The 23759-nt window shown below is 40.0% G+C and overlaps 2 protein-coding genes and 1 long non-coding RNA gene across 8 annotated transcripts; 2 read left to right on the top strand and 1 right to left on the bottom strand.

Moving 5' to 3' along the window:
- Positions 1-3024, top strand: nsrp1 (nuclear speckle splicing regulatory protein 1). Its single transcript, XM_044042469.1, has 7 exons — positions 1-62; positions 758-848; positions 925-981; positions 1089-1217; positions 1343-1550; positions 1763-1865; positions 1975-3024. The coding sequence occupies exons 1-7, from the start codon at positions 43-45 to the stop codon at positions 2714-2716; spliced, it is 1350 nt and encodes a 449-aa protein (XP_043898404.1). The 5' UTR covers positions 1-42; the 3' UTR covers positions 2717-3024.
- A 1-nt stretch (position 3025) lies between these two features.
- LOC122779801 (calpain-A-like) lies at positions 3026-13095 on the bottom strand. 3 transcript variants are annotated; one of them, XM_044042431.1, is made up of 23 exons: positions 12820-13095; positions 11728-11785; positions 9782-10046; positions 9352-9433; positions 9127-9242; positions 8909-9042; positions 8162-8354; positions 8000-8074; positions 7621-7706; positions 7427-7498; positions 7117-7274; positions 6831-6985; positions 6719-6730; positions 6414-6616; positions 6280-6325; positions 5163-5219; positions 5008-5065; positions 4832-4887; positions 4659-4727; positions 4286-4364; positions 4065-4178; positions 3541-3593; positions 3026-3359 (listed from the first exon to the last, which is right to left on the bottom strand). In XM_044042431.1, the coding sequence occupies exons 3-23, from the start codon at positions 10019-10021 to the stop codon at positions 3333-3335; spliced, it is 2085 nt and encodes a 694-aa protein (XP_043898366.1). In that variant the 5' UTR covers positions 10022-10046; positions 11728-11785; positions 12820-13095; the 3' UTR covers positions 3026-3332. The 3 variants fall into 3 exon arrangements, with proteins under 3 accessions (XP_043898366.1, XP_043898365.1, XP_043898367.1); XM_044042430.1 differs by lacking the exon at positions 11728-11785; XM_044042432.1 differs by lacking the exons at positions 11728-11785; positions 12820-13095 and adding an exon at positions 11651-11669.
- Positions 13096-15462: 2367 nt separating this feature from the next.
- Positions 15463-16970, top strand: LOC122779867. 4 transcript variants are annotated; one of them, XR_006361611.1, is made up of 6 exons: positions 15463-16071; positions 16174-16215; positions 16277-16356; positions 16460-16554; positions 16638-16810; positions 16939-16970. It is a non-coding gene; the product is annotated as an uncharacterized LOC122779867 (long non-coding RNA). The 4 variants fall into 4 exon arrangements; XR_006361612.1 differs by having other exon boundaries at positions 15465-16057; positions 16299-16356; XR_006361610.1 differs by having other exon boundaries at positions 15466-16071; positions 16299-16356.
- The last annotated feature ends 6789 nt before the right edge of the window (positions 16971-23759 follow it).

Here is a 23759-nt window from a genome sequence, read left to right as displayed (position 1 = left end):
CTGTGTCGAATCTGCCGTTGCTAATTCAGTCGTCAGAGAAAGATGGCGGCCCCTTCAAAACAGTAAGTAGCAAACATGCTAACGCTAAATTGAGAGTATGTGGCTTGAATAATAAAACAATGTTTTGCTCGGTGGCTATTTTTAATGTATTTGTGTTGTGGACATTTGTTCGCTGTAGCAGTGTTAAAGCTCGGGGTTGTTTATAAAGAACAGCATCCTCTTCACCCTCCGCTGCTCCTGTTAGCTAGTAAACGATATGCTAGGGTACGGTGTTGTTCGTTTTAAGCTTTAATGTTTTCTACTTGTCCTTATACTACTGTCTGATGTTAATCGTTTAAAAAAAAAAAGATAATTTCTATTATTCATCATAAGATTAGCACGTTGTGCGGTTCTTTGGTGCAGGACGCGTAACCTACAGGAAGTCACCTATGCTATAGACCAGGACTATTCAATAACAAACTCAGTTGGGCCGCATTTTCAAACCAAGAAATCTTGAAACCAGTGGAGACAAATGAGTGGATGAGAACCCTAAACCATAGTCTTTCTGTCCACTTTAAACAGTCAGGTCATTTCTTTCTGGCTTATTTTAAGAATAAAGCAATTTCTCTCCATTATTGCTTCAGCCATTATTCAGCTATAGATTGAAATAAACATCTAGGGTTACACTTGATAGGTAACAAAGTGCAGACACTGGTAGAGTTTTAGATCAATAGACCCTCAGACTTTGATAGAAGCCATGTTCACTGATTGTCCACAGGTATGGGCTGATCTTGCCACAGAAGAGAGGAGCTTTCAAGACAGCAAACCTACAGAAACCCTCGGTTTTCGGTGATGATTCAGACGATGAGGTGGGTTCATGTTTGGAAATGGTTGGATTTGTTGTTTTCTTTTTTTGTCCAATACTGAAAATGTCTTGTTTCTTAGACTACAGTTGGGGAGAGTCTGCAGAGAGAAGCAATCAAAAAGAAGACGATGAAGCAGGTAAATGCATCATTGATGCAACTTGACTCCACTTAATGGCAGAAACTCTCAAGTTTTTAAATGAGCATAATCATTTTTTTTTTTTGCTTGTCATTCTTTCTCTGAAGACACATTTGCAGATGCAGAAGGCCCTGGAACAGGACAGCTCTGTATACGAATATGATGCTGTCTACGATACCATTCAAAAACAAAGAAGTGACGGCAACAAAAAGGTCCTGGGAGGCACTGACAAAAGGGTAATCTCTTTTATGTTAAACGATTGTATAGCTGCCTTTGTCCATGAAGACTTTCCTTGGCCAGCATGCACCTAAAAAACATTAGATTGAATGTTAAATTTTCTTTCTCCTTTTCTTACTTACAGCCAAAGTATATCCACCAGTTAATGAAAGCAGTCGAGGACCGAAAGAAAGAGCAAGAGCGAAGAGAAGAAAGGAGCATCCAGAAGGAAAGAGAGGCAGAGGGAGAGAAGTTTGCTGATAAAGACGCATATGTCACATCCGCCTATAAGCAAAAACTATTGGAGATGAAAGAGGAACAAGAAAAAGAGAAGAGGGATGCAGCAATTGAAGGTCAGACTGATAACTTCACTACAAGTATGATTACACTGGTGGCAAATGTGATATAGTGTGCACTCCAAACCTCTGGAAATAGCCCTATAGTGTCTCCTCCCTAAGGGCACACAAGGCATGAGGAGATGAGCTTAACAGCATATATTGTAGAGTTATGACACTGTGTGGCACAATGTCGATCATTTTTGTTAATGTTTGTTTGTTTTGCTCAGCTGCTTTGGATGTGAGGAAACAAAAAGACCTGAGCGGCTTCTACCGACACCTGTTGAATCAGACTGTAGGAGAGGAGGAGTTACCAGATCGTTCAGCAAACAAGTCAGTCATCGCCCCGCATTACTGGCTCGTCCATTGTCACAAGCACCTTTTTTTTTCAAAGAAAATATTCTGGGCTTTTAATTTCATCTTTATATGCTTTCTCCTACAGATCTCAGCCATCAAATGTCTCAAAAGACACAGAGAGGACCTCAGCTGCTCCCTCACCTCCATCCCAGGACAATGTCCCAAGTTCATGCAGTGATAGTGAAGAAGGACATGAGCAGAAGTCTGGGTTCAGCAAGTCTGGGGCTGGATCAAACCACTCAAAACGCCAATACAGACAGAGGTCACCTTCATCGGGAAGCGAGGATAAGGAGAAGGAACGAGAGAGGGACAGAGACAGGCACAAGAAGAGCCATAGAGACAGAGAGAGGGACAGAGATAGGGACAGGGACAGAAACAGGGCAAGGGAAAGGGAGGACAGACACGGAGGCAGAAAAGATGACAGGGATAGGAGGAAAGACAGAGGCAGAGATGAGGACAGAAGTAGAGGGCGGGGGGAAACGGAGAGGGAAGACCGGCATGGTAAAAGGACAAGGAGCCCCAAAGACAGAGCACGGGATAAGAACGGGGAAAGGGAGAAGAGGAGGAATACAGTTGAGGATGAACGGAAGGACGAAAATAGGGAAGAGGAAAAGGAGAAGGCAGTGATCAAGGAAGAAAAAGAACCAGAAAAAGAACCACAAACAAAGGAAGAAGCGCAAGTGCAGGGAGACGAGAAAGAGGAAAAGGTGAACAAGTTTGCAAAGCGCAGCACAGATCAGACCGTGAGCTCTGCAAAAGAGAGGTTCATGGCCAGACAGATGGCACGCTCGGCCAGTAAGACCTATATAGAAAAGGAGGAGGACTGAGAGTTGCTCAGCACACACCGCAAGCATCTCTGACCTGCAGAAGCCCTCATCTTAAGAAAGACAAACCTAATGTTATTTTATAGTTGTCTTTTTGTTCCTCACTGAATTCCATTAAAGTAAACAGAAGACTGGGTTACTTTCTGGAGACGTCCCCTGCCCTTTCCCCAAGCTTCCCATTTAAGTCCTACTAACTTCCAGACACTAGAGGGCACTGTTGTTTTTGGTTAATGTTCCTGAGTTGGAAGTAAATAATGCAACAATTAAAGACTGCTCTAATTATGTGATTAAAAACAATTGTAAAACAAAAAGTGTGTCTTAATGATGTGTTTTTATTAGCCATGAGCAACAGAAATACAGAGGAATAAGCAATACTAGACTTTAGCTGCACAGTTTCTTGTAGTTGATGTAGTAAAATAAAAATGATTTCTGGTTGATGATTTCGTCAGCTGCCACCCGTTTGTTCTGCAGACTATAGTTCAGAAGGTTATAAGTTTTTCATCATAGAAACAGGTTTAAGCTTTGCAAGTTCGGTGCAGGAAAGCATTTATTCTTGTAGAAATAATCTTGGACTGCGGGACTCTCGCTTGCTTCGTGTGCTTTTGTGTTGAGCAGTGATTTAGCTGTACATGGTGACGTTGGACCACTGAAACAAAACAACAACAAAAGGCAATTTATATCTTTAATCTGCATATGAATGGGCTACCCACTACAGTTTTTTTAAAATATATTGCAGCAATATCTGGCACGTGTTGAGGTTTTATACGATGGATAAATTTAAACGTGAAAACATAATCAAGGAATTAAGAAAAGAAAAAAAAAGTCACCTCTTCCCAGTTCATTTGGATCTTTCCATCAACGGCTTTCTTCTTGAAAACGCCTGTAAAGAAATTAAAATACTATTAAAAAACATATTTTGTGTTGTGTATTTAAGTTTAACTTTGACACTATTAAGTTGAGAACAGATTAAAGGACGACTCCTTTCACCCCAACTGCAGCTACACTGATTCAACAATGACTACACTTCGATACTGATGTCTTCGACTAGTTAGTTAATTTCTCTTTTTTGTTCAAATGTTTTGTACTCTTTGGACACCATGAAAACTATAAAATAAAACAAAAAGATATGAGCGTACACCTCTGACTCTAGATGTACAAAGTTCACTTGTTTTAATACACACATTAACAGTTACCATGCGCTAACCCAAACATTTCACATTTTAACTACCTCAATATGACACCTATCTCTGCAGACAGTTACACCAAGGTCTTCTGCCCCGACCCGAACAAATAAAAGCCAACTAAGACTTGTGTGGTTTACAAGTGATGTAATTGACGTCTCGTTGCTCACTTGATTTGTTTTCCAGGCGAATCATGAGAATGATGAAGTTCCTCAAGGAGGTTGCCGAGTTGTCTGAATACCGACACAACAGACGCTTCACCAGGACAATGTCCACGTCTATTCCTGATAGAGACACAAGGAGAAAGCGACAAATGTAAAAAAAAAAAATTCACCTCGGGGTTCCCGCCTTTATTTGCCACAGATTTAAAAGCATTAATAAACTGTGTTACCTGCAGACTCGACGGCCTTCTCGAGCTCATAGTTGGACAGGGCTCCGTTCAGATTCATATCATAGATGTCGAAAATTCTCTGCAAATAAGATTGACCTTCATTTAGAAACTATGCTCTTTTTTGCATTTAACACTTTTTGTGTGGAACTGACAGACACAAGTTTACCAATAACAGAACACAAAACCAGGACACTTTCCTTAAATTATTATTACCAACAATAATAATAATAATAGTAATAATAGTAATGACAGTGGAGCAAGACATAATGGCAGCAAATGAGAGAGTAAGAGACAGGCATTCTATCAGAGATAACAGTTGACTGAAAAGGATTAGTTTAACACATTTCTTTTACATTAACATCCCTCGCCTTACCTTGTATTTAAACATCTTCTCCCACAAGGCTGAGAACTCAGAGATAGTTGTTGTCAGCTTGAAGTCTTCCTTGGTGCATGGTTAAGAATGTCTCATCAGCAGATGAAAAAAAACAAAGCACTAATGCGGTTTTATTTTGACCCTAGCAAAACATTTATTGTCTGTAAGGATACGTCCACCAGAGCACTCATGCTCTTGCAAACATCCGAACTAAAGCCATCTGTGCTCCCTGGGAATAAAACAAGAAAGAATAAACATCTCCACAGCGAATTGACATGGTTGTAGAACTGGCAAAACGGTTATTTAATTATGTTTCACAACAAATGAATAGTAATTAACCTGAACTGACCATGAGGGAAGTTTTCATTGAGGAGCTTCTGGAGCTGAGCGGTGTCCAGCTCCTCATTCTGACAACAGAGCCAGAAATATAATTTAAAACTCTGCATACTCTATGCATCCGGAAAAACATATGAAACATATTAAAGCAGATAAATAATATCACACCTGATCCGCATAGCGACTGAACAAGGCACGGAGATCCACATCAGTGGGGTCAGAAATCTTAAAACGGAAAAGAAGATGTAAAATGATATTTTTCCAGTTGGATTTACAGCTTTGATAAGTTAAACCCAGCCCTTTAAAATAGGTACATTTTATTTGTCAAAAGTCATGAGAATAGTAAAACGAACAAATAACATTACTGCATATTGAGCTCACATTGAAGCACATATTTGATGTTAGTTTTATTAAGTAACACTGCATATTGTTACTGTAATGAGTAGGAACCAATTTTGGGGAAGGTATTGTGAGACGCACGGACCAGAGAGAGATGGAAATACATAACATTACTGATATTGTCTATATTAGTATATAATCTATATTAGTATATTCATATAGACAGTATTCGCACAACAGCAACACAGTTGAAACTGTCACTGAGCCATTTTGTGAACATTGCAAACGCTTTGCTTCAGGCTAACATTCATCTCGCCTGATTTCCTCTCCGCTCTGGACGTTTTGTCGTGGTAGCTGTCAATCAAATACAAGAAGCTGACCAATCATAAGAGGGCCTGTGCCCTGCTTGGTCTCCACCCCCAAACGTGTTTGCTCATGAGCATGTTTCATAGCTCTCACGAATTTTGACATACATGTGACACGCCATACATCAGTGGTCAGCAAAACTGGCCCACCAGCATAAGCTCAGAGCTTTTATTCTGAAGAAAAATATGAAGTCATTCAAATATATTCTGTTGCTAGAATTGACAGTTAACCTAAACTAAATGTTTGGTTTGAAAAATGATAACACTACTGTTGTCATGGAGTGTTTGGGGAGTAAATGTCGGTAAAATAACTATTATCATATGTTAGGCTCAAAGAAGAAGCAGTAATTCTTAAAATTTAAATAATGCACAACACATTTCAGTATGCATACATATCTCACATGCATTTGTCTTCATAATGTGGGTTTTTCTTTCTGACTGAAGACGTTTTAAGGTAGTTTTGCCTGATGAAGATACAACGTTTTGGCCCAAATATTCAGTTGCTTACAAAAAATTGGCCCTCGACCACATTTTTTGTAAGCAACTGCCGTACATTATACATTAAAATATATCCATCATACCTTGGGTGGAACGGATTCATTCTGTTCGAGATGCTTCTGATGGACACTGGATAGGGAGACATATGCATCAAACATATACATAGACACATAAACACACATGCACATGGTAAAGAAATATCACAGTATGTCTTTACCTGATCTTAACATCATCTTTGGTGTAGATCGTGAGAACAAATTCTGCATCCATGTAGGCTTTCTTGGTGTAGGGGATGATCACATACTCTCCAGACTCCACACTGTGCAGCTCAATCAGTTCTCTGTCATAGACGTAGTAATCTCCCTTCTTCACGCTGTAGTTTTCGTAAAAGAAGGGGAGTTCCAGTCTTCCCTCTGGTGTCTGGAGTTAGAATCATGGAGAATAAACCTCAATTGAAGTATGTGTTGTTGTTGAGTTTGTCATTGTAATACATATATTATACATATGTGTGTGTGTGCTTACCCCAGGTGGGAGCTGTTGAATGTAAAATGGGAAGAAATATGTTATGATACAGATTCAAAGCCATTTAAAAATGCTTGTCACATGAATAATTGCACATTTTCAGAATGCAGACCTTCACGATGGTCAATGCAATCGGGTAGCACCGTGTTCTGCTGCGTTTCACTTGAGGTTTCTGCATCAGTGAAAGCATCAGGTTTTTGTCTCCTGGCTGCGTCTTGTCGTTGGTCGCCACCTTGATGCGATACTGAGGATTTGTCTCAAACATCACTACAAGTGAAAATGAACGATGCATAGGACACCTTTAGAGACAGGTTATTGCTTGTGTTTGTGCACAGACAAAATGTTAGAAACATGTTCACCATGTGCTTTTAGTTCAAATGATAAAAAGAATGACCCACCTTCAGACATGTCGCCGCCTGCAGACTTCCCTGACACCCAGCTGCCTTCATGCATCATACATATCCACTGGTAGTTGACATCACCATCGGTGAAGTTGGGGTTCTCACAAGACATCCACACCATGGCGAAATTGTCACAGAAGTCCTCCAACTCCATCCTGAGACATTGAGACAAGCAAAAGTGAAACACCAGAGGAAACTCAAAACCTACGTTATACTGCAGTCTACAGACAACTTAATGGCTTCTACTGAATGTTCATATTTCCAAAGCATAGCTTGTACAAATGTTATATTAATTCAGGTAATTTACCAGAATTCTCCATCACTGCGTTTGAACCGCTTTTGTTGATCGTCGGCACTCACACTGTTCCACATGTCTGACCTGAGCAGAGGACAGAGGACAGTTTGACACTGACACTCATCTTCAGTTGTTGTACACAGCAACTATAAAAACAGTATGCAAATATAAATATGCATTGTGGCACATGTCTATAAATCACGTACTTGTCGCTCCACTTTCCGTTCCACTCCTGTCCGCCCCAGGGGTTAAAGAGACGAACCAGTCTCACTTTGGAGCCAAGATACTCGACCTTATCATGAAAGGAGAAATTGACAAATGAGACAAGAAACGTTCAAAACGAGACAAACACGTTACTTTACACTGTCCCTTAAGATTCCTACAGTAGTATAACATTGCTTGTTCTTTTGTATTCTGTTAAAGGCACTTAGAGATGTTTGTGGGTCGTCTAGTACACATGTTGGTCTTATTTCAAAGAGAAACAAATGCTACTGAGTTTGTAATTGTCCTCATGTAGTGGAAAAGCAACATAAATACAGTATCTCACCCCTCCCTCCCTCCTTGTTATGAACAATTGCGTTGTACCTCAGTGACAGCTGTGACAGAGTAAGAATGTGCAGCCACCAGTCCATTGTGGCTTACAGTGTTATCCAGAGCACCCTGAAAACAACAACAACAACGACAGTAAATCATGTGTAAAAAGATAGATTCTTCCTTTGTTTTATCTTGTTGTTCTTCTTCTCTCACCACTTTAGGAGGAGTCCCACAGCAAATCATCGACAAGCATCCGGTGGCTCTGGTCAGTGAGAGCCAAAGCTGCTCTTCACGGCCTTCAGAGTGGAGCCCTCCGAGTGCATAACTCATGCTCACTCCTCCGGTGAAGTCCTTGCAGGCGTCTGCCGGTATCCCAATGTCCATATCAGCATATGAACCACACACCCTGAGAAACAAGGGTGTACATTCCATGTAGTAATTCCACAACACGAGATATGTGATGTGACCTAAAATTAGTAATTTTAGGTAAGTAATTTTGTGGGGAGAAAGCCTGTATTTATTTGTATCGGATGATATCGGAATATTAAATGAGGTGTTGGACAATATCAGCATATCGAATATCAGTAAAAAAAGCCAATACCCTAGTTGTAATCAAGCACTTTGATTCGGGTGTGTGTGGCACTTCATGACCTCATGAACAGTTTTATCCAGAATTAGAGTGACCCAAATCAGTCAGTAGCAACTGGACTAGAGTTTGATTTTGGAGACTTGCATCAATGTGTAGTCATGATGTCACCCGTAATCTATATCCCAAAATTTGCTTATCTATTTTCCTCTAAACGGGAATATGAGTTACAAAATTTACATTTTTTACTCAAGAAGACCTGAAACAACCAACAGACTAACTTGAGTTGCTGTGAAAACTATTTATCCCAGTATTAGGCGATGGCACATCCCGCGTCACAGTCTGTGATTAAAGTGAATACATTAATCTCATACTTTGCATATGCTTTTTCCAGCAGAGGAATCCAGAAATCCTTTCCTCCTTTGCTGAACACAGAGAGCAACTCGTTGTTCATCGTTGGCAGGAAGTCATCGATGACGACATCCACCCACTTGCCAAACCTCCAGAACTGACACAGACAGGATGTACAGTGAGTTAGTTGACCAAAGCATGTATGCATAGTTTTAACTCTTGACAAAGACAACATATTTACCCTGAAGTGAAAGATCCCTGCATAGTCCACAAAGGACTGGTTCATAGGCACCACTTGCACCATCAGGTCTCGACTAAAGGTCAGAGAGGAGAGCGCAGCCAGAAACCAGCAATTACCTGGCAAATGGCAAAGCAACAAAAGAAAAGCACTCAAGCACTGACACATACTTCACATAGTTCACATTTTCAAACACACAAATGATGAAAAGCAGAATTTCTTGCTTACCTATGCCTCCTTGACTGCATTCAATGGTCCCGTCCATACAGAAAGTGGGCTCATCACTTTTGTTCTGTCTTTTCATTATGTCCTGGACAAAAACAACAACAACAACAAAACATTAGGCAATAAATGTAGACAGAAACAAAAATATCACAACTTTTTTCTCGTAATAAGACTTTTTTCTCTGAATATTAAGACCTTATTCTCATAATATTGAGAATTTATTCACGTAATATTACGACTTTATTCTCATAATATTACAACTTTTTTTTTTCGATTTGGCCCTAATACTCTGCCGTGTAACCAAATATGAAAAAAGAATCTGGTTTTCTTTTACATCTGGAGTCAAATAACACAATGCTGACTGCAGAATGCAAAAATGTACATTAATCATCTTACAATATTATAGAAATGAGAGGAATTTTAAATGACATACAGCTGGACGAAGCCACTCTACATTGTCCTCCTCCCAGTTGTTGAGGTAAGCAAGATCTCCCAGAGAGCAGCTGTTTGGTGGGAAGGAGCTGTCGACAAACAACCACCCCTTTTCCATGTGATAACGCTTCAGATCCCTGTAGTCCTGATTGTTGTATTTGACAGGGTTGGAAGCGGTGCCCTTACTGCCCTCTTCGTAGCTCAGGTTGATGAGGGGGGTGGTTTTACCAGACACAGCCATGGTGGTGAGAAGCTTCGGGCAGAGTCTGAGGTAGAGACACAAGATCAGAGAAGAGCAGAGTGGAGATAAACACCTGTGACTGCAGCGACACGGAGCCAGACCCTCCTCCCAAGGATGTATAGAAAACACACAGAATGTCATGCTGCTTGGGGGCAAAAAGGGGGGTGGGTGTGTGTTTTCAAAGGCATATACGTACATACAATAGCTTATACAGTATGGACTCTTAATGTGCTTTTATGGGGGCTTCACTATGTGTTTCTATTGTTCTTACCATGTCTGTTTTTGGGTTTTTTTTTAACTCATGAGTTAAAAAGTGTATCATCAGTGGTTTGTTACCTCTTAAATATGTAATGGGAGGTGGAAAGTGTTCCAGTTTCCTTATTTCAGTTTTTTAAAAGATGATAGGAAGGAGACTCGTGTTTGGAAAACTGTGAAGAAATCCAGTGTAATGTAGTTTGTGTTTAAATATTACTTAAAAACAGCTCATTGTTAATCCACTTCCCTGTAAACTGGACACTTGAGCTTCTCATGCAATTTGATCTGCATGGGTGTGTCTGTTTCATGTCATCATAATCCATGCTCTGTTGTCACAAACCCTTTTCTCAAAAAGACTCCTGAAATTGTTTATTTCATGACGTGCACATACATGTATCTATATATAGACTCCTGAGGGTTTGCATGCAAATTAAGAATGTTGACAATTTGATTTTACAACTACTGTATTTACTACAAGTCATTTCACACCAGACAGACTCTACGACCGGTGTGGCCACCTAGTCTGCATTTTGTTCTTTTAATTGCAGGGCTTAAGGTTCCAGAGGAAGCTGCTGCAACATGTCAACTTCAGGTAGTTCATGCCTCCAACATGCAAATGATCTGTAGGACATGCTACAGGGAGCATGTAATGTGTAGTATGTGAATTAAACGTAAAAGGTTATGAGTTTTATTCAAAATATACAAAAGAAATTGCACTCAACTTCTTACATACAGTATGTTTAAATTTGTACTAGTCAAAATGTTAAGTTAGTCTAGTTTTATCTGCTCACTTCAAGTCAACACCCTAAATGTGAATCATCCTGTTTAACAAGTATTTCCCCTTCTGTTAAGCTGACTCAGTATTAACGGCACAGTGTGGTTAACAGTTTTTGGGTCAAACTGCATGTTGCAACACGGTTTTATCTTCAATTTCAGCCAAATGGAAACTTGGTTATTTAAAAACAGTCGACTTTTAAAGGCATGAACCATCCGAATCTCTGCACCCCAACAATCAATTTAGGAAGGAACGCATTTAGAAACTAAATAAATTCAGATTCTCCAGAACTCCATTCAGCACCTTCATTTTTTTAGTATGTATATCAGAAAGAAAAAGAATTACACTTCTCCTATATTCGAAAATAAATATATTCACATTCAATCGAGACAAATCCATCTCATAAAGCCCACGATTGTAGTGATTACTGCGTGTTTCTAAGGTTTCAACACACAGAGGGACACCAGTGAGGACAGACACCAGTGAGGACATACACCAGGATCACAGTTACTGTTTGCTTTGGACAGAGACAAGGAAGCAGTCATGACAAAGTTGCTCTACAAGTATACAATTGCTTATGGTTTAACTGTAATGACCACCTTCAAAAAGGCTTTTGTGTCCCCTAGTATTTGACGCTTGGCAGCAGTTCAGTGTCTGAGAACGCTATAATCGTCACCTTCTGAGCAGGACACTCCAAACAGTTGAGTTGCACAAGAACGTGAAGGCGTGGCACACTAAAAAAATAAAAACAAAACTCGTTCTTACACGTGGCAGGACAAATAAAGGAAGTGACTTAATGAAGAAAATGTCCACTGAAACAAAGATTATAGTGGTTCTTTATACGCAGGGCCGGCTCTTGGCATAGGCGATATAGGCGGTCGCCTAGAGCGCCATCTGCTGGAGGGGCGCCCCTCCAGCAAAAAAAAAATAAATAAATTTATTTAAAACAATGAAAATAAAAATGATTTTCTATTCCCAGTCGCCCTCATTTGTGTGTTCTCTCTTGAAAAGAGCATCAACGGTGAAGTGTCTAGGCAGGTGTCATTTGATGATAGATGCTTTTCCTGCAAGGAAGTCCAGACATGTACAATTTTAGTTGAAGTGAAAGACACGCTGGAAAGAGTTACCTGAAAGTTTGTTGTTGTTGGTTGCTGTAATTCAATACTTGAAAGTTGTGATTTTTTGCTGTTTGCTGTTGTTGTTCAAATTAAACATGTGTGATTGTTCATTTGGCTGGTGTAATTCGTGTGTGTGTGGGGGGGGGGCACCGGAGAGCAATCTCGCCTAGGGCACAAAATTAGGTAGAGCCGGCCCTGTTTATACGGCAGCCATTTTGACAGTTTTAGCAATCCTGCTAAATGGCACTCAACTATAAAAATGTGATTTTAATCGTCCGAGTTATGACTCATTATTGCTTACAGATTTTTATCAGTGGACATGTTAAAGGGAACGATTCGTAATCGCCTTGAAGAATTCAAGTAAACATTCAAGTTCAAAAAAAACCAAAAAGAGTACTCTGCATGTTCTGCGTAACACTGCATGCAGACTTAATCTCTTATTAACACATACTAAATGATTGTACAAAAATCACAAAAACGGTGTGCTCCAGATTATCTTCTATACTGTAAAAAAATATAGTTTAAATACAAATGTCAATACGAACAAAATCCCCAGTCAACTAGAAAATATTACTATACTGTATAAACCAGGGGGTGCGCAACCATAAAATCAACATAAAAAGAAAAGTTAACAGTAAGTTTTCCTTTACCTTGTTAAACAGTTCCGCGCGTATCTTTCCACCTTCCTCAGAAGTGTCACTTGATGCTCGGTGGTGATGTACCTGATGAGCTGTTGTTACGGAGGCGTGGTCGACCACCTCCTACTGTCCGGTTGCTCCCACAGGAGGAGAAGGGTCGATCTCATGGATGTTTGAAAAGAACTGGATAGAGCACCGCATTAGCATTAATTTTCAAACGTATTAACGAGCTGCTACGTGGATTCATTAAGGAGCGGAGAGTGACATCGTGAACACGGGACGGATGCGTGGATGTATTATAAGAACTGGACAGAGCACCCGCCCCTTTGGCCCCGTTGTGGACTGTGGAACTGTGACCGTGTGATGCACTGAGACCTGCGGTCACTTCACCACTGATTCCGGGGGAGGCTGCTTGTCTTATCGTCGCTTTCGGTTCATAACGTTACTGATAAATGTGATGGACACGTGAATTGGAGTTGAAGATAAAGTAACATGTTGAGTGAAAGAATCTGGCGTTATAAAACTTCTTTCAACACGTTGTTTTTGTTCCTAATAATGTGACCATGAGTCTGCAGGACCATGATTCCTGCCAGTAACAACACATAAACGAATAACTACGGTCAATTAAATTGAACGCCCGAAGAAAACGTGCCGTTGGTATTCATGAAATCCGCCAGCGCACGTCAGTAGCGTACACCTGTTATGCTATCTATGTATGTATATAGTATCAGTGCAACAGCAGCACTGTTGAAACTGTAGCAGGAGAGCTCGGTCGTGCCTGGTGCCACACAGAGGAAGACAGACTGGACTGATTAGTTCCGACTCATTACAGTATTACTAAAGCTAACATCAAGCATATGCTTCAATGTGACTTCTCGTCTCCGCAATTGTTTACTTGGAGTCTTCCATTTTATGAACATTACAAGCGCTCTCCACTCCGGATGTCCCCAAGTGATAGCTGTCAGTCGAACTCAAGAAGTTCCTTGTGGGTGTGACCACACTGAAAGTGACCAATCATAAGATGACCAGAGTTCAGAGCTTTTATTCTGAAAAGATATTCATTTATTCTAATGGATTCTGTTGCTAGAATTGACAGTTAACCTAAACTAAATGTTTGGTTTGAAAAATAAAAATAACAACACTATTGTTGTCATGGACAGTCGAGTCGACATACATAGACACATAAACCCACATGTACATGTAAATATTATAGTTTAAATGTGATTGGGACCATGCTCTCAAGGATGGAGATTAAACCTAGTATCACAGATAATCCTTTTTACATGAATCCAAAGCCGCTTTTCCACTACATAGTAAACCTTGACTCGACTCTACACGGTTTGGTTGGTTTTCCATTACAACATAGCTCCACCTCGATGTGGGCGGAGTCCTCACAGCGCTGCAGCATGAAACTGCCGTGACTTTGTTTTACATGCAACACAAACAAAGTGCCTTGTAAAGCAGTTGTTTTCAGTGTGCTGAATCATTGGAATTAGTTAATTAAAAAGATTAGTTCAGTATTTCCTGCATGACTGGAGCACAGATTCCATCTGACACAGTCACTGCACTGAGATACAGTGGCATCGCAGGCTTTCAGCAATGCTGTCACTAAACACACCAGACTCCTGTTAAATGTTGAGATTTGCGACATTTTGTGCATTTTCAGGATTGTTAAGTCTCTTTAATTGATTGTTCGGCATCATTTGGTATGATTCTTGTGTCAGAAGCCGCGCTCATGCCTCTTCCTGTGATGACCAATCAGTGGCCGGCAGTCTGACGTTCTGAAGTCTGAATGTTCATATCAGCATATGAACCACACACCCTGACACGAGATATGTGATGTGACAATTTTGTGGGGAGAAAGCCTGTATTTATCTGCATCGGATGATATCGGAATATTAAATGAAGTGTTGGACAATATCAGCATATCGAATATCAGTAAAAAAAAGCCAATACCCTAGTTGTAATCAAGCATTTTGATTCAGGTGTGTGTGGCACTTCATGACCTCATGAACAGTTTTATCCAGAATTAGAGTGACCCAAATCAGTCAGTAGCAACTGGACTAGAGTTTGATTTTGGAGGCCTGCATCAATGTGTAGTCATGATGTCACCCGTAATCTAAATCCCAAAATTTGCTGATCTATTTTCCTCTAAACGGGAACATGAGTTACAAAATTTACATCAGGTTTTACTCAAGAAGACCTGAAACAACCAACAGACTAACTTGAGTTGTTGTGAAAACTATTTATACCAGTATTAGGCGATGGCACATCCCGCCTCAGTCTGTGATTAAAGTGAATACATTAATCTCATAGCTCAAGTGCATCACACATAGTATAGTAATCACACCCTGTTCCACCAATCCCCCAATCACTCGTTCTCTAATTTCTTTTTTAAGCATGGCCCTGCTGAAAGGAATATTGAAGTGAATCGCTATCTCTATTAAATCATCCTTCCTGCAACTATGTACTTGGTCAACAGTGGGATGGGCTACAAATATCTTCAAGTTAAACTTTTCTGCCATGGTGCTGAGTAGCTAGCAGCATTCACTCAAGCAGACAGCTGAATCCCTAATGAGCACACTTAACACACCGAGTAATCAACGGAGCTCAACAAACTCTCACCAAACACCAAACTCTTCGTCCTTGAGGACCATCAAGGTACTCTCTAAACTAGTTAAATGTACACAGATTCAGCACACTGGCTAAAACCACTCTAATAGGTTCCAGCCAGGCAAAACTAAACAAACACTCTATTTCAATATGCTTTAACACAACGGAATGTAACAGTATGTAACCAACAGCTAGACGAACTGATCACTGACTCACAGCCGCCATGAACTGAGGGCACACAAGCTATTTATGTTGCAGCTGGGGTTGATTGCAGAGTCTCGATTGGTAGATTTGGTAGACACACAGCCACACCAATCACAGACGCAGGTGGACAGGAAGCAGGAAGTTGACCGCCTCTGCTTCGGCCGGACCAATCCTCATCAGGGAATCACACAGCTTGCTTTGCATGCCTGGCAGAATCACTCATGGGAACACACAATGAACGTACACTAAACGGCAGCCAACAAAACATTTTTCACAAAGCCACAGTGTTACGGCTGCATAACACTGTGGCTTTGTGAAAAATGTTTTGTCTGTCAGTTTGAACCCTGCTGCAAGACAGCAACCACAAATATTACTGCAACTTAAGCGTCCACGGTGACTCCAGCGTCCACAGCAGACCATCAGAAAGAAACATGTATGGTTACTATGGTGCTGTGTCATTCTGAATTCAACATGGATCTCTTTTGGAAGTTGTTGACATTTGCATTTGAGACATTATGTAACAATTGTGACTGTGATGATGGTCTCCAGGTGCCAGAGGACACTGAAGACCATCCCTACAGCAAAGACTTGGTGAGTCTCAGCATTTCTTTCACACATCATCAACCACACAGATCCTTACTCTCCCAGTCAGGCTTATGTGTGTGTCCATTTAGAGCAGTGATGTTACTGTGGCCAGACAAGAGGACACGTCTTCAAATTGTCTTGTGCTATGTAAGGAAGTGCAAATGATCATGGAAAGAAAATGTCTTATTCAAAGTACTTCATCACATGTATTCACTGTTACATATTTATGCGTTGTATCATTTAATTTTAGGAGAGGCCCAACAAGCCAAACAGCAACCATGTGAGTCCAGTTGTCTGTTAATTAATGTCATTACTCAGGATGAAGGCATGCTGCAATACCTTAAGGTGAGTGACAATGGCATTTTGTGTGTGGTGTTTGTGTATTTATATATGAATACCCAAGCTAAACACCTATAATATATTTATAGAAAATCATCAGAGGCAACATTGTGTCTCCCTGGGCCAAGAAGGAGGACAGGGTCTTCATTCCTTTTGAAGATGATGACCAAGTGGACCAGGTGATGCACTTCTTGTCTGGAGTGGTTGAAAGTCCACAGACAGATAAGAAGTCTGCTGATCCTGTGGCTTCAAGCATACAGAGGTGAGATATCAGACACTGACACTGATTTGTAGACTACATGTTTTATATGACTTCATATGTCTCCTTTTAACATACGCTCACTGTCCAACACAATCTTAAATCTTCATCATTGATGTATGTCCTTGCAGCTGTTCTCTCCATCTCCCTGGACAAAGACTGAATTTCTTGAATTCCCTTCGGGATCAATAAAGTATCTATCTATCTATCTATCTATCTATCTATCTATCTATCTATCTATCTATCAGGTAAACTGATCATTTAGGAAACTGTTAATCCAATTTTCACAACACTTTATATCCCATAATGTATGTGAGTGTCATTAATGACTTTATTTTGTTATATCATTTTGTCTCATCAGCGAGATAACTCAGCTTCAGAGCCACATGTCCAAGGAAGCAAGGCTCAAACTGGAAAGCCTTAGAGAGTGAGGCCTTTGTCAGGCGCCTGTAATCCATGACAACGTTTTGAAAAATGTAAATAGTTAATTGTCTGCTATGCATACAAATAAAAATGATAGATCATTCATAACTTGTATTCATGACATGGATTTGAAAGTTATGCAACTTCCTGTGCAGAATCAAGGGTTTCAGTGCTTTTTTTACTTTCATCAAAAAACCTACTGATGTCCAACTGGCTGGGTTTGATTCAGATACCAATGTTTCATATATCTTCCCTGAAATAGATAACATCTCCTTAATGACACACTCAGCAGATCTCGTCTACTTAACATCTGTCTGTCACCACCAGCTGGACCACAGCAGCAGAGAATTTTCGGAGGGTTTTTTTCAGGTTAAAAACATGATCAAGTAGACTTTTATTAGTTCCAATCGTTGGATAAAAGTCTCTTGTCAACAAGTGTCTGTGAAATACGTGTGTGTAAATAAAGTTTCAATAAATGTAACGTCATCACGTTAGTAAATGTCATCACGTTTCAGACGCAGTCTCTTCTGTGACCCAGTCAGAGTGTTGTCGAGTGGTCTGCGGGTCTGGAGCGTTAGTCTACCCTAACGCTCCAACTGTGAACTGTGTAATGTGAATATAAGAGATGAAACAAATGGTGAATTCCAACAAGTGAGAAAATGCATTGTTAATTGACCAACAACAAAAATTGGAGCAGCTGTTGAAATTACAGAGATAATTTTTTGTCTATCTCAAAAGAAATTCACTGTTTCTTAAACCTTAAAACATACTATGAGTTCATTAATTAAGTCAAATATGTATATCAAAGCCTTTTATAAACACTTATGAAGGTTATCTGTACCAGGGTCACAACACATGTAACTTCCACCTTCCACAATGATGCAACATCACTACACACTACTTTATGACATTTGTTGCACGTGTCCTTTGTTTTATTTTGATATTATTCAGTGTTACATCATCAACTAAACATGCTATGATTCAAATAGGCTTTGATTTTGGTGATTATGATAGTTTACTCATGCCTGTTGTGGGGATTTTCACAGATTTTGAGAGTTAAACCTTGAGAGTCCGATTATAGATAATACATAAATAAAACAACCATCAATTATCCTCAAGGGTTGGGGTCAGTAACAAAAAATTGGCACGTAAAGCAGAACTGGCAAAATGTTTTATAAAATAAGGGGTATAGTGTCCAAGTGGTGTAAAATGGCTCAGTCGCGCTTCCAAAGCAGAATCTTAAGTTGCACCAAATTGCACAAAACTTGGCGGAAAATATGTCACAGCCCAAGATATTCTTTATTATTTAAAAATAAATAAATAAATAAATAAATACCATACTACCACTGTGAGTGACTTAAAACAGTTTTTTTAAGAGGAATGAAGAGGAAATTGGAAACAAAGGGTGTCCAATTATTTTGTGTCCAACTGTGAAATGCAAAAACAAAATATCAGTGAATTGTAACATGACAGCAAACAGCTGTGGCAATTTACACACAACATATGGAATTTCAACACTGACTTAATTATCTATGCTGATACTTTGAAGATAAGGACCTTTAAAAGATGAAGGGGGAAAGAACGTCCAGCAGATGGCAGCATTTCCTACGGTGGTGGGTTTCCCTCTGTTTTTAACGTTTTTAACTGACTACAAGTTCAGCTGCCATTTTTTTATTTGGTCAATTTGGACATGCACATGGAATAATTACAGGTGGAGCTGCTCCTGCACAAAGCTACACCGAGTTGAAGGCCACGGTATACCTTCCGTTACTTGGTACGAGGAACAGCGAGGACAAACATATGGTAACTGCAGCCTTAGTGATCCACACATTTCTTAGATTTTCTGTTGAAACTCTGTTCACACCTGCTGTTAACATCCGACCCGAGTGATCCGATCATAGGTGCTCAGATTACATCTACTGCTGCTGCTAATGTGACGACACGAGTCCACATGTAACGATCATCGTCTAAACATGCATGTGTGTGTTGTCAATGAAACTGTCACAATTCACTGTTTTCAAAAACGAATTTAGTATTTGTCAAAAATGTCTTCATACTGTCATAAATGTCCTAGTGTATTATGTCAACAACTGTCAAAAATGTCTTAGTATAGTATGTCAACAAAAATGTCAAAACATAAACTGTCAAACTTTTTCTTAGTTTTGTATGTCATCCAAAAATATCCGAATAGGAACTGTTAAAAATGTCTTAGTATATAGTATGTGGTCTAAAATCACTTAAAAAAAGTCATAGTATATTATGTCGTCCAAAATCACTTTAGAAAGTCAAGGTCTGTAGGACTTCAGGTACGATATACAAGTGTCTGTGTTGATATGGACTAATCAAAATAAAAAGGTTTTACATATTTTTCTCACGTTTCTTCACTCATTTCTGCAATGACCACATTTTAAAATGGCTACTACTTTGTCTCGTCCTGTGCCATGACCTACAAATGGCTGCAGTTAAAGGGACAGTCCAGGTGTTTTAGAAGCATATTTGAATGAGGTATTGACACTGTTGTGGAAACAAGATTTTTCAAACAAAATTCAGTATTAAGCTAGGTTACATAATAAATGTAATGTTTCAAACCAGGATCAAGTGAATAAGAAAGAAAGACCAAGCGACGACTTACTGTGAAGAGTAAACATTGGACTGCAAACTTTATCTGCAACTCTAATAGGAGTAGGAGGTCTTACAACCTGTGCACTTCATGCAGGAGGAGGAGCTAAAACGATATTTTATTTATTTTTATTATACTTTTAACTGAGACGAGTCAAAGCATGAGAACTAGTTTTCATGTGTTAACAATGTAAAAGTGACACTCACACATTCATATGCTGATCATGTTTAAACAGTAGTTACTCAGAACCTGGGCCCAAAACCTAATTTTAGTGAAAAGGAATTTTTACACTGTGTGGCCAAAATTTCAGCCACTTCGAGGGAGCCAGGGACTGCCGCGCTGTGGACTGAAACAATGCCGTGGTTGTGGAACCAAGCATGCTGGACCAGAACGACCCTGCGGTTGTGGAACCAAACCTACCAGATTTGTGGTGCAGGTTTGTGCCAGTCCGGCAAGTTCGGTTCTACAACTGCTGCATTGTTCCGGTCCAGTATGTCTGGTTCTACAACCGTGGCCAAAAAAAACCCCCAACCTTGTCGTTGTGGGAGCCAACCTGGCAACCCTCGCACTGAACGCAACCCAGCAGCCACTGTGGGACCCAACCTGGCAACCCTGGCACTGCACGCAAACCCAGCAGCCGCTGTGAGACCCAACCTGGCAACCCTGGCACTGCACGCAACCCAGCAGCCGCTGTGGGACCCAACCTGGCAACCCTCGCCCAAAAAAAAAAAATTCCCCGTGTGAATCTGACCACCACCACAGTCTACACAAGCCAGCCATTGTCAATCCACACATTGCCGAGTCCCTGCCTGCATGCCACCGATCAACCTATCGCACAACCCAGCCGTTGTGTAACCAATCACCATTCCCACAAACCAACCATTGTGGTACTGAACCTGCGACCTCATGAACTGAACAACAACCACAATCTTGGTTGAGAGCAAAGCCACTGCGCCACAAGTTCCTGATAGGTGTGGGTCTTTTGGTCTCCTTTCAATGTTAACTGTGCATGTTCAACTTTAAAATATGTTGTTCTTTATAAGAATTGAACCCACACAATCAGAATTTGACAGCAGGGTTCTTACCAACTGAGCTACCGGGTCTTACACTTGTTCAGGTTTTGGTGGAGCTTTGACTGTTTACATTGAATCTTGACCTAAAAAAACACAAGATCCTTGTGAGATGAATCTGGAACTAAAGAAAGCCATCATGGCAAGATTTGAACTCAGCAATTCATTGTGAGATTCAAACTTATAATCTCAGAGATACAAGTCATCTTCTGACAGACTGAGCTATTTGTCCTGATGTTCTCAAGCTGCATTTCTCTGTTTAACTTTCTCATCCTGGTCAGCGTTTTGAAAATACTCTCTTCATTACACCTATATTTTAAGATCAACAACTCAACATGTAACAGTGTATTTATTAGGTGTTTTTATCAATTTTTTCAATATATGTCACCGTCTGGTAGACAAAGCTATTTGACAAACAGTTTGGTCTTGGAGTTCTTAATAAGGTTCTTGTCATTCACACTTTCAGGACTTGAACTTGAAGTCCGCAGATCTCGCAGAGTCCACGTCAGACATGAAGAGCTATACAAGTTGAAGTCCTAATCTCATCAGGAACTAGTGGTGTGGTGGTTTTGTTCAAACCCAAAAGGTTGTTCCAGTGCACAGGGTGACAGGTTTAGGATTTGTTTATTGAAATTTTGGCTGCCAGTGTGGAACCAAAAGTACCACCATGTAGACTGGGACAACCCCAGGGTTATGGATGACCCCGATCAAGGTTTATGATCTTGTCTTTTTTGCCACTTTGTCCTCCACTGGAGGGTCGTGGGGGCTGCTGTGCCAAACTCAGCTGTCATCGGGTCATAGGCGGGGTTCACCAGTCCATTCAAACATGCAATACAGTGACGAGGTAAATTTCCACTTAAACATTCACTTCAGGTAAGACTCGAACCCCTGACCATAGAAACACCAGTCCTTGTCTGAACCATGTGAGCCAGTTGTCCTTGTATGTGTTTTCAGCCAATTTGGAAGTCTTTCAATAATAGAACTCATGACTTCAAAAAAACGTCTGATGACTGATGAAATATTTATGTTATGTTTCTAAACATGAAATAATATTATTCATCATCAAATCTTTTATCTTAACAATTGTAGAACTAAGTTTTTCATGTTTTTCAAATTAGAAAAGCTGTACGCAACTTCTCAGAGTCATTTAAAGATTAAACAAACAGATAAATACTAATATATAAAGAGCATATAGTTTATCTTATACGTTTGTTGGTTGAAAATGAGACGCCCTGTCTCAGTGGTATAACCTATACATATAAATAACGCTATCATTACAGTGTACAGACATTACTGGTTAATAAACCACACTTAATTGATTTAATGTATACAAATAATGACTATTCATACAGTGTTCAATATCAACATTTGTTGTTTTTTTAATCCATTCTTACCCTTCCCTCCGTCATTTTGTAAGTACGACACGTTGTTTTAGATTTTCCCGCGTTTTAGATTTTCCCGCGTTGTTTCGGGTTCTCTCGGGTTCTCTCTTCATACTTCTTCACCAACGTAAACGTCTTCACGTTTCAGACGCACTCTCTTCTGTGACCTGTAGTCGGGGGTGAGTCGTGGAGCCAGTCAGGCTTTATGAGAAATAGACACATCTCTAATAATATTAGGTTAGTACTAGATATTCTTGACTACTCTGACCTGATATCTGAAGATGGCTTCATCCTTTTCTTAGATTTCTATAAGGCCTTTGATACTATAGAACACCAATTTATTTTTCTCTCCTTAAAAAAATTTGGATTTGGAGATTTTTTCTGCAAAGCGATTAAAACCTTATATGTTAATGGCAATAGTTCTATTAAACTGAAAAATGGAACTTCCCCTAGATTTAACTTGAAACGTGGTATTCGGCAGGGATGCTCAATTTCACCTTATCTATATTTTTACTTTGCACACAAATTCTCACAACTCATGTTATTAACAGTGCTATACAAGGAATTTCCATTGCGGGTAGGGATGTCATCATCAGTCAGCTTGCTGATGACACCACAATCTTTTTAAAAAATGCTAGCCAGATACCTGTCGCCATTCATGTAATCAACCACTTTTTCAAAGGCCTCTGGTCTATATCTAAATATAAATAAATGTGAATTGTTACCTTTAAAAGATTGGAATATACAAACTATTTGCAACATTCCGATCAAGGAAGAAGTTACATACCTGGGTATTCTTATCTCCAAAGATCAGAAAGTGAGATGTCCCTTAAATTTTTCTCCAATCATTAAAAAAGGAGTTCTGCCAGTATCTCTGAAAAGCATTAAAGTGCCTGATGGAATGGCATCAAATACAATTGCAAATCTCGAGGCGTTACTGGAATATTGTATGTTAAAAGAAACTTTAACTTCGTCTTTACTCTGCTTGTTTATTCACAAATGCAGTATGTTTCTTTTATCACTTCTGTACTGTAACCGTATTGCAATAAAGTTGTTAAAAAAAAGGGTGAGTCGTGGAGCGGTCTTCGGGTCTGCAGCTGGACCCTTCTCACAATTTCAGCTGCTATTTTTCTTTTATTTGTCCAGCGAGGACATGGACGTTGATTAATTACAGGTGGAGCTGCTCCTGCACAAACACGCACTGATTTAAAAGCATTTATGTAGTTTCCGTGACTTGGTACATTCCACTCCTCCCCTCTGTGTCGATCTATTTGGAATGTTCCACTTCCTTTGTCGGAGGCGGAGCTTCTTCTGCGCAGAGACAGAAACAGCGAGAGGACGAGGAGCAGCGGGAACTAACATGTAATCGGAGACCCAGACAAAAGCAAATGATTCCCGATCCCAATCCTTCCTCCATGTAACGTAACATTGCAAAGCAGCTCCAGTTAGCGTAATGT

This window comes from Solea senegalensis, linkage group LG13 (genome assembly GCF_019176455.1).
Source record: "Solea senegalensis isolate Sse05_10M linkage group LG13, IFAPA_SoseM_1, whole genome shotgun sequence".
NCBI classification, from domain to species: Eukaryota; Metazoa; Chordata; class Actinopteri; order Pleuronectiformes; family Soleidae; genus Solea; species Solea senegalensis.
Note: the sequence above shows the minus strand (reverse complement) of the source record. Positions and strands in the feature narration are given on the sequence as shown.

Excerpts from the sequence above, each read along its gene's own strand:
- nsrp1 (XM_044042469.1), top strand. The coding sequence starts at position 43 with ATGGCGGCCCCTTCAAAACA. Across the intron at positions 1,218-1,342 it reads TGGGAGGCACTGACAAAAGG|CCAAAGTATATCCACCAGTT; the intron begins GTAATCTCTTTT and ends TCTTACTTACAG. Across the intron at positions 1,866-1,974 it reads CCAGATCGTTCAGCAAACAA|ATCTCAGCCATCAAATGTCT; the intron begins GTCAGTCATCGC and ends TTTCTCCTACAG.
- LOC122779801 (XM_044042431.1), bottom strand. The coding sequence starts at position 10,021 with ATGGCTGTGTCTGGTAAAACCACCCCCCTCATCAACCTGAGCTACGAA. Across the intron at positions 6,986-7,116 it reads AGGCGGCGACATGTCTGAAG|TGATGTTTGAGACAAATCCT; the intron begins GTGGGTCATTCT and ends TTTCACTTGTAG. Across the intron at positions 4,365-4,658 it reads AGAAGATGTTTAAATACAAG|AGAATTTTCGACATCTATGA; the intron begins GTAAGGCGAGGG and ends TCTTATTTGCAG.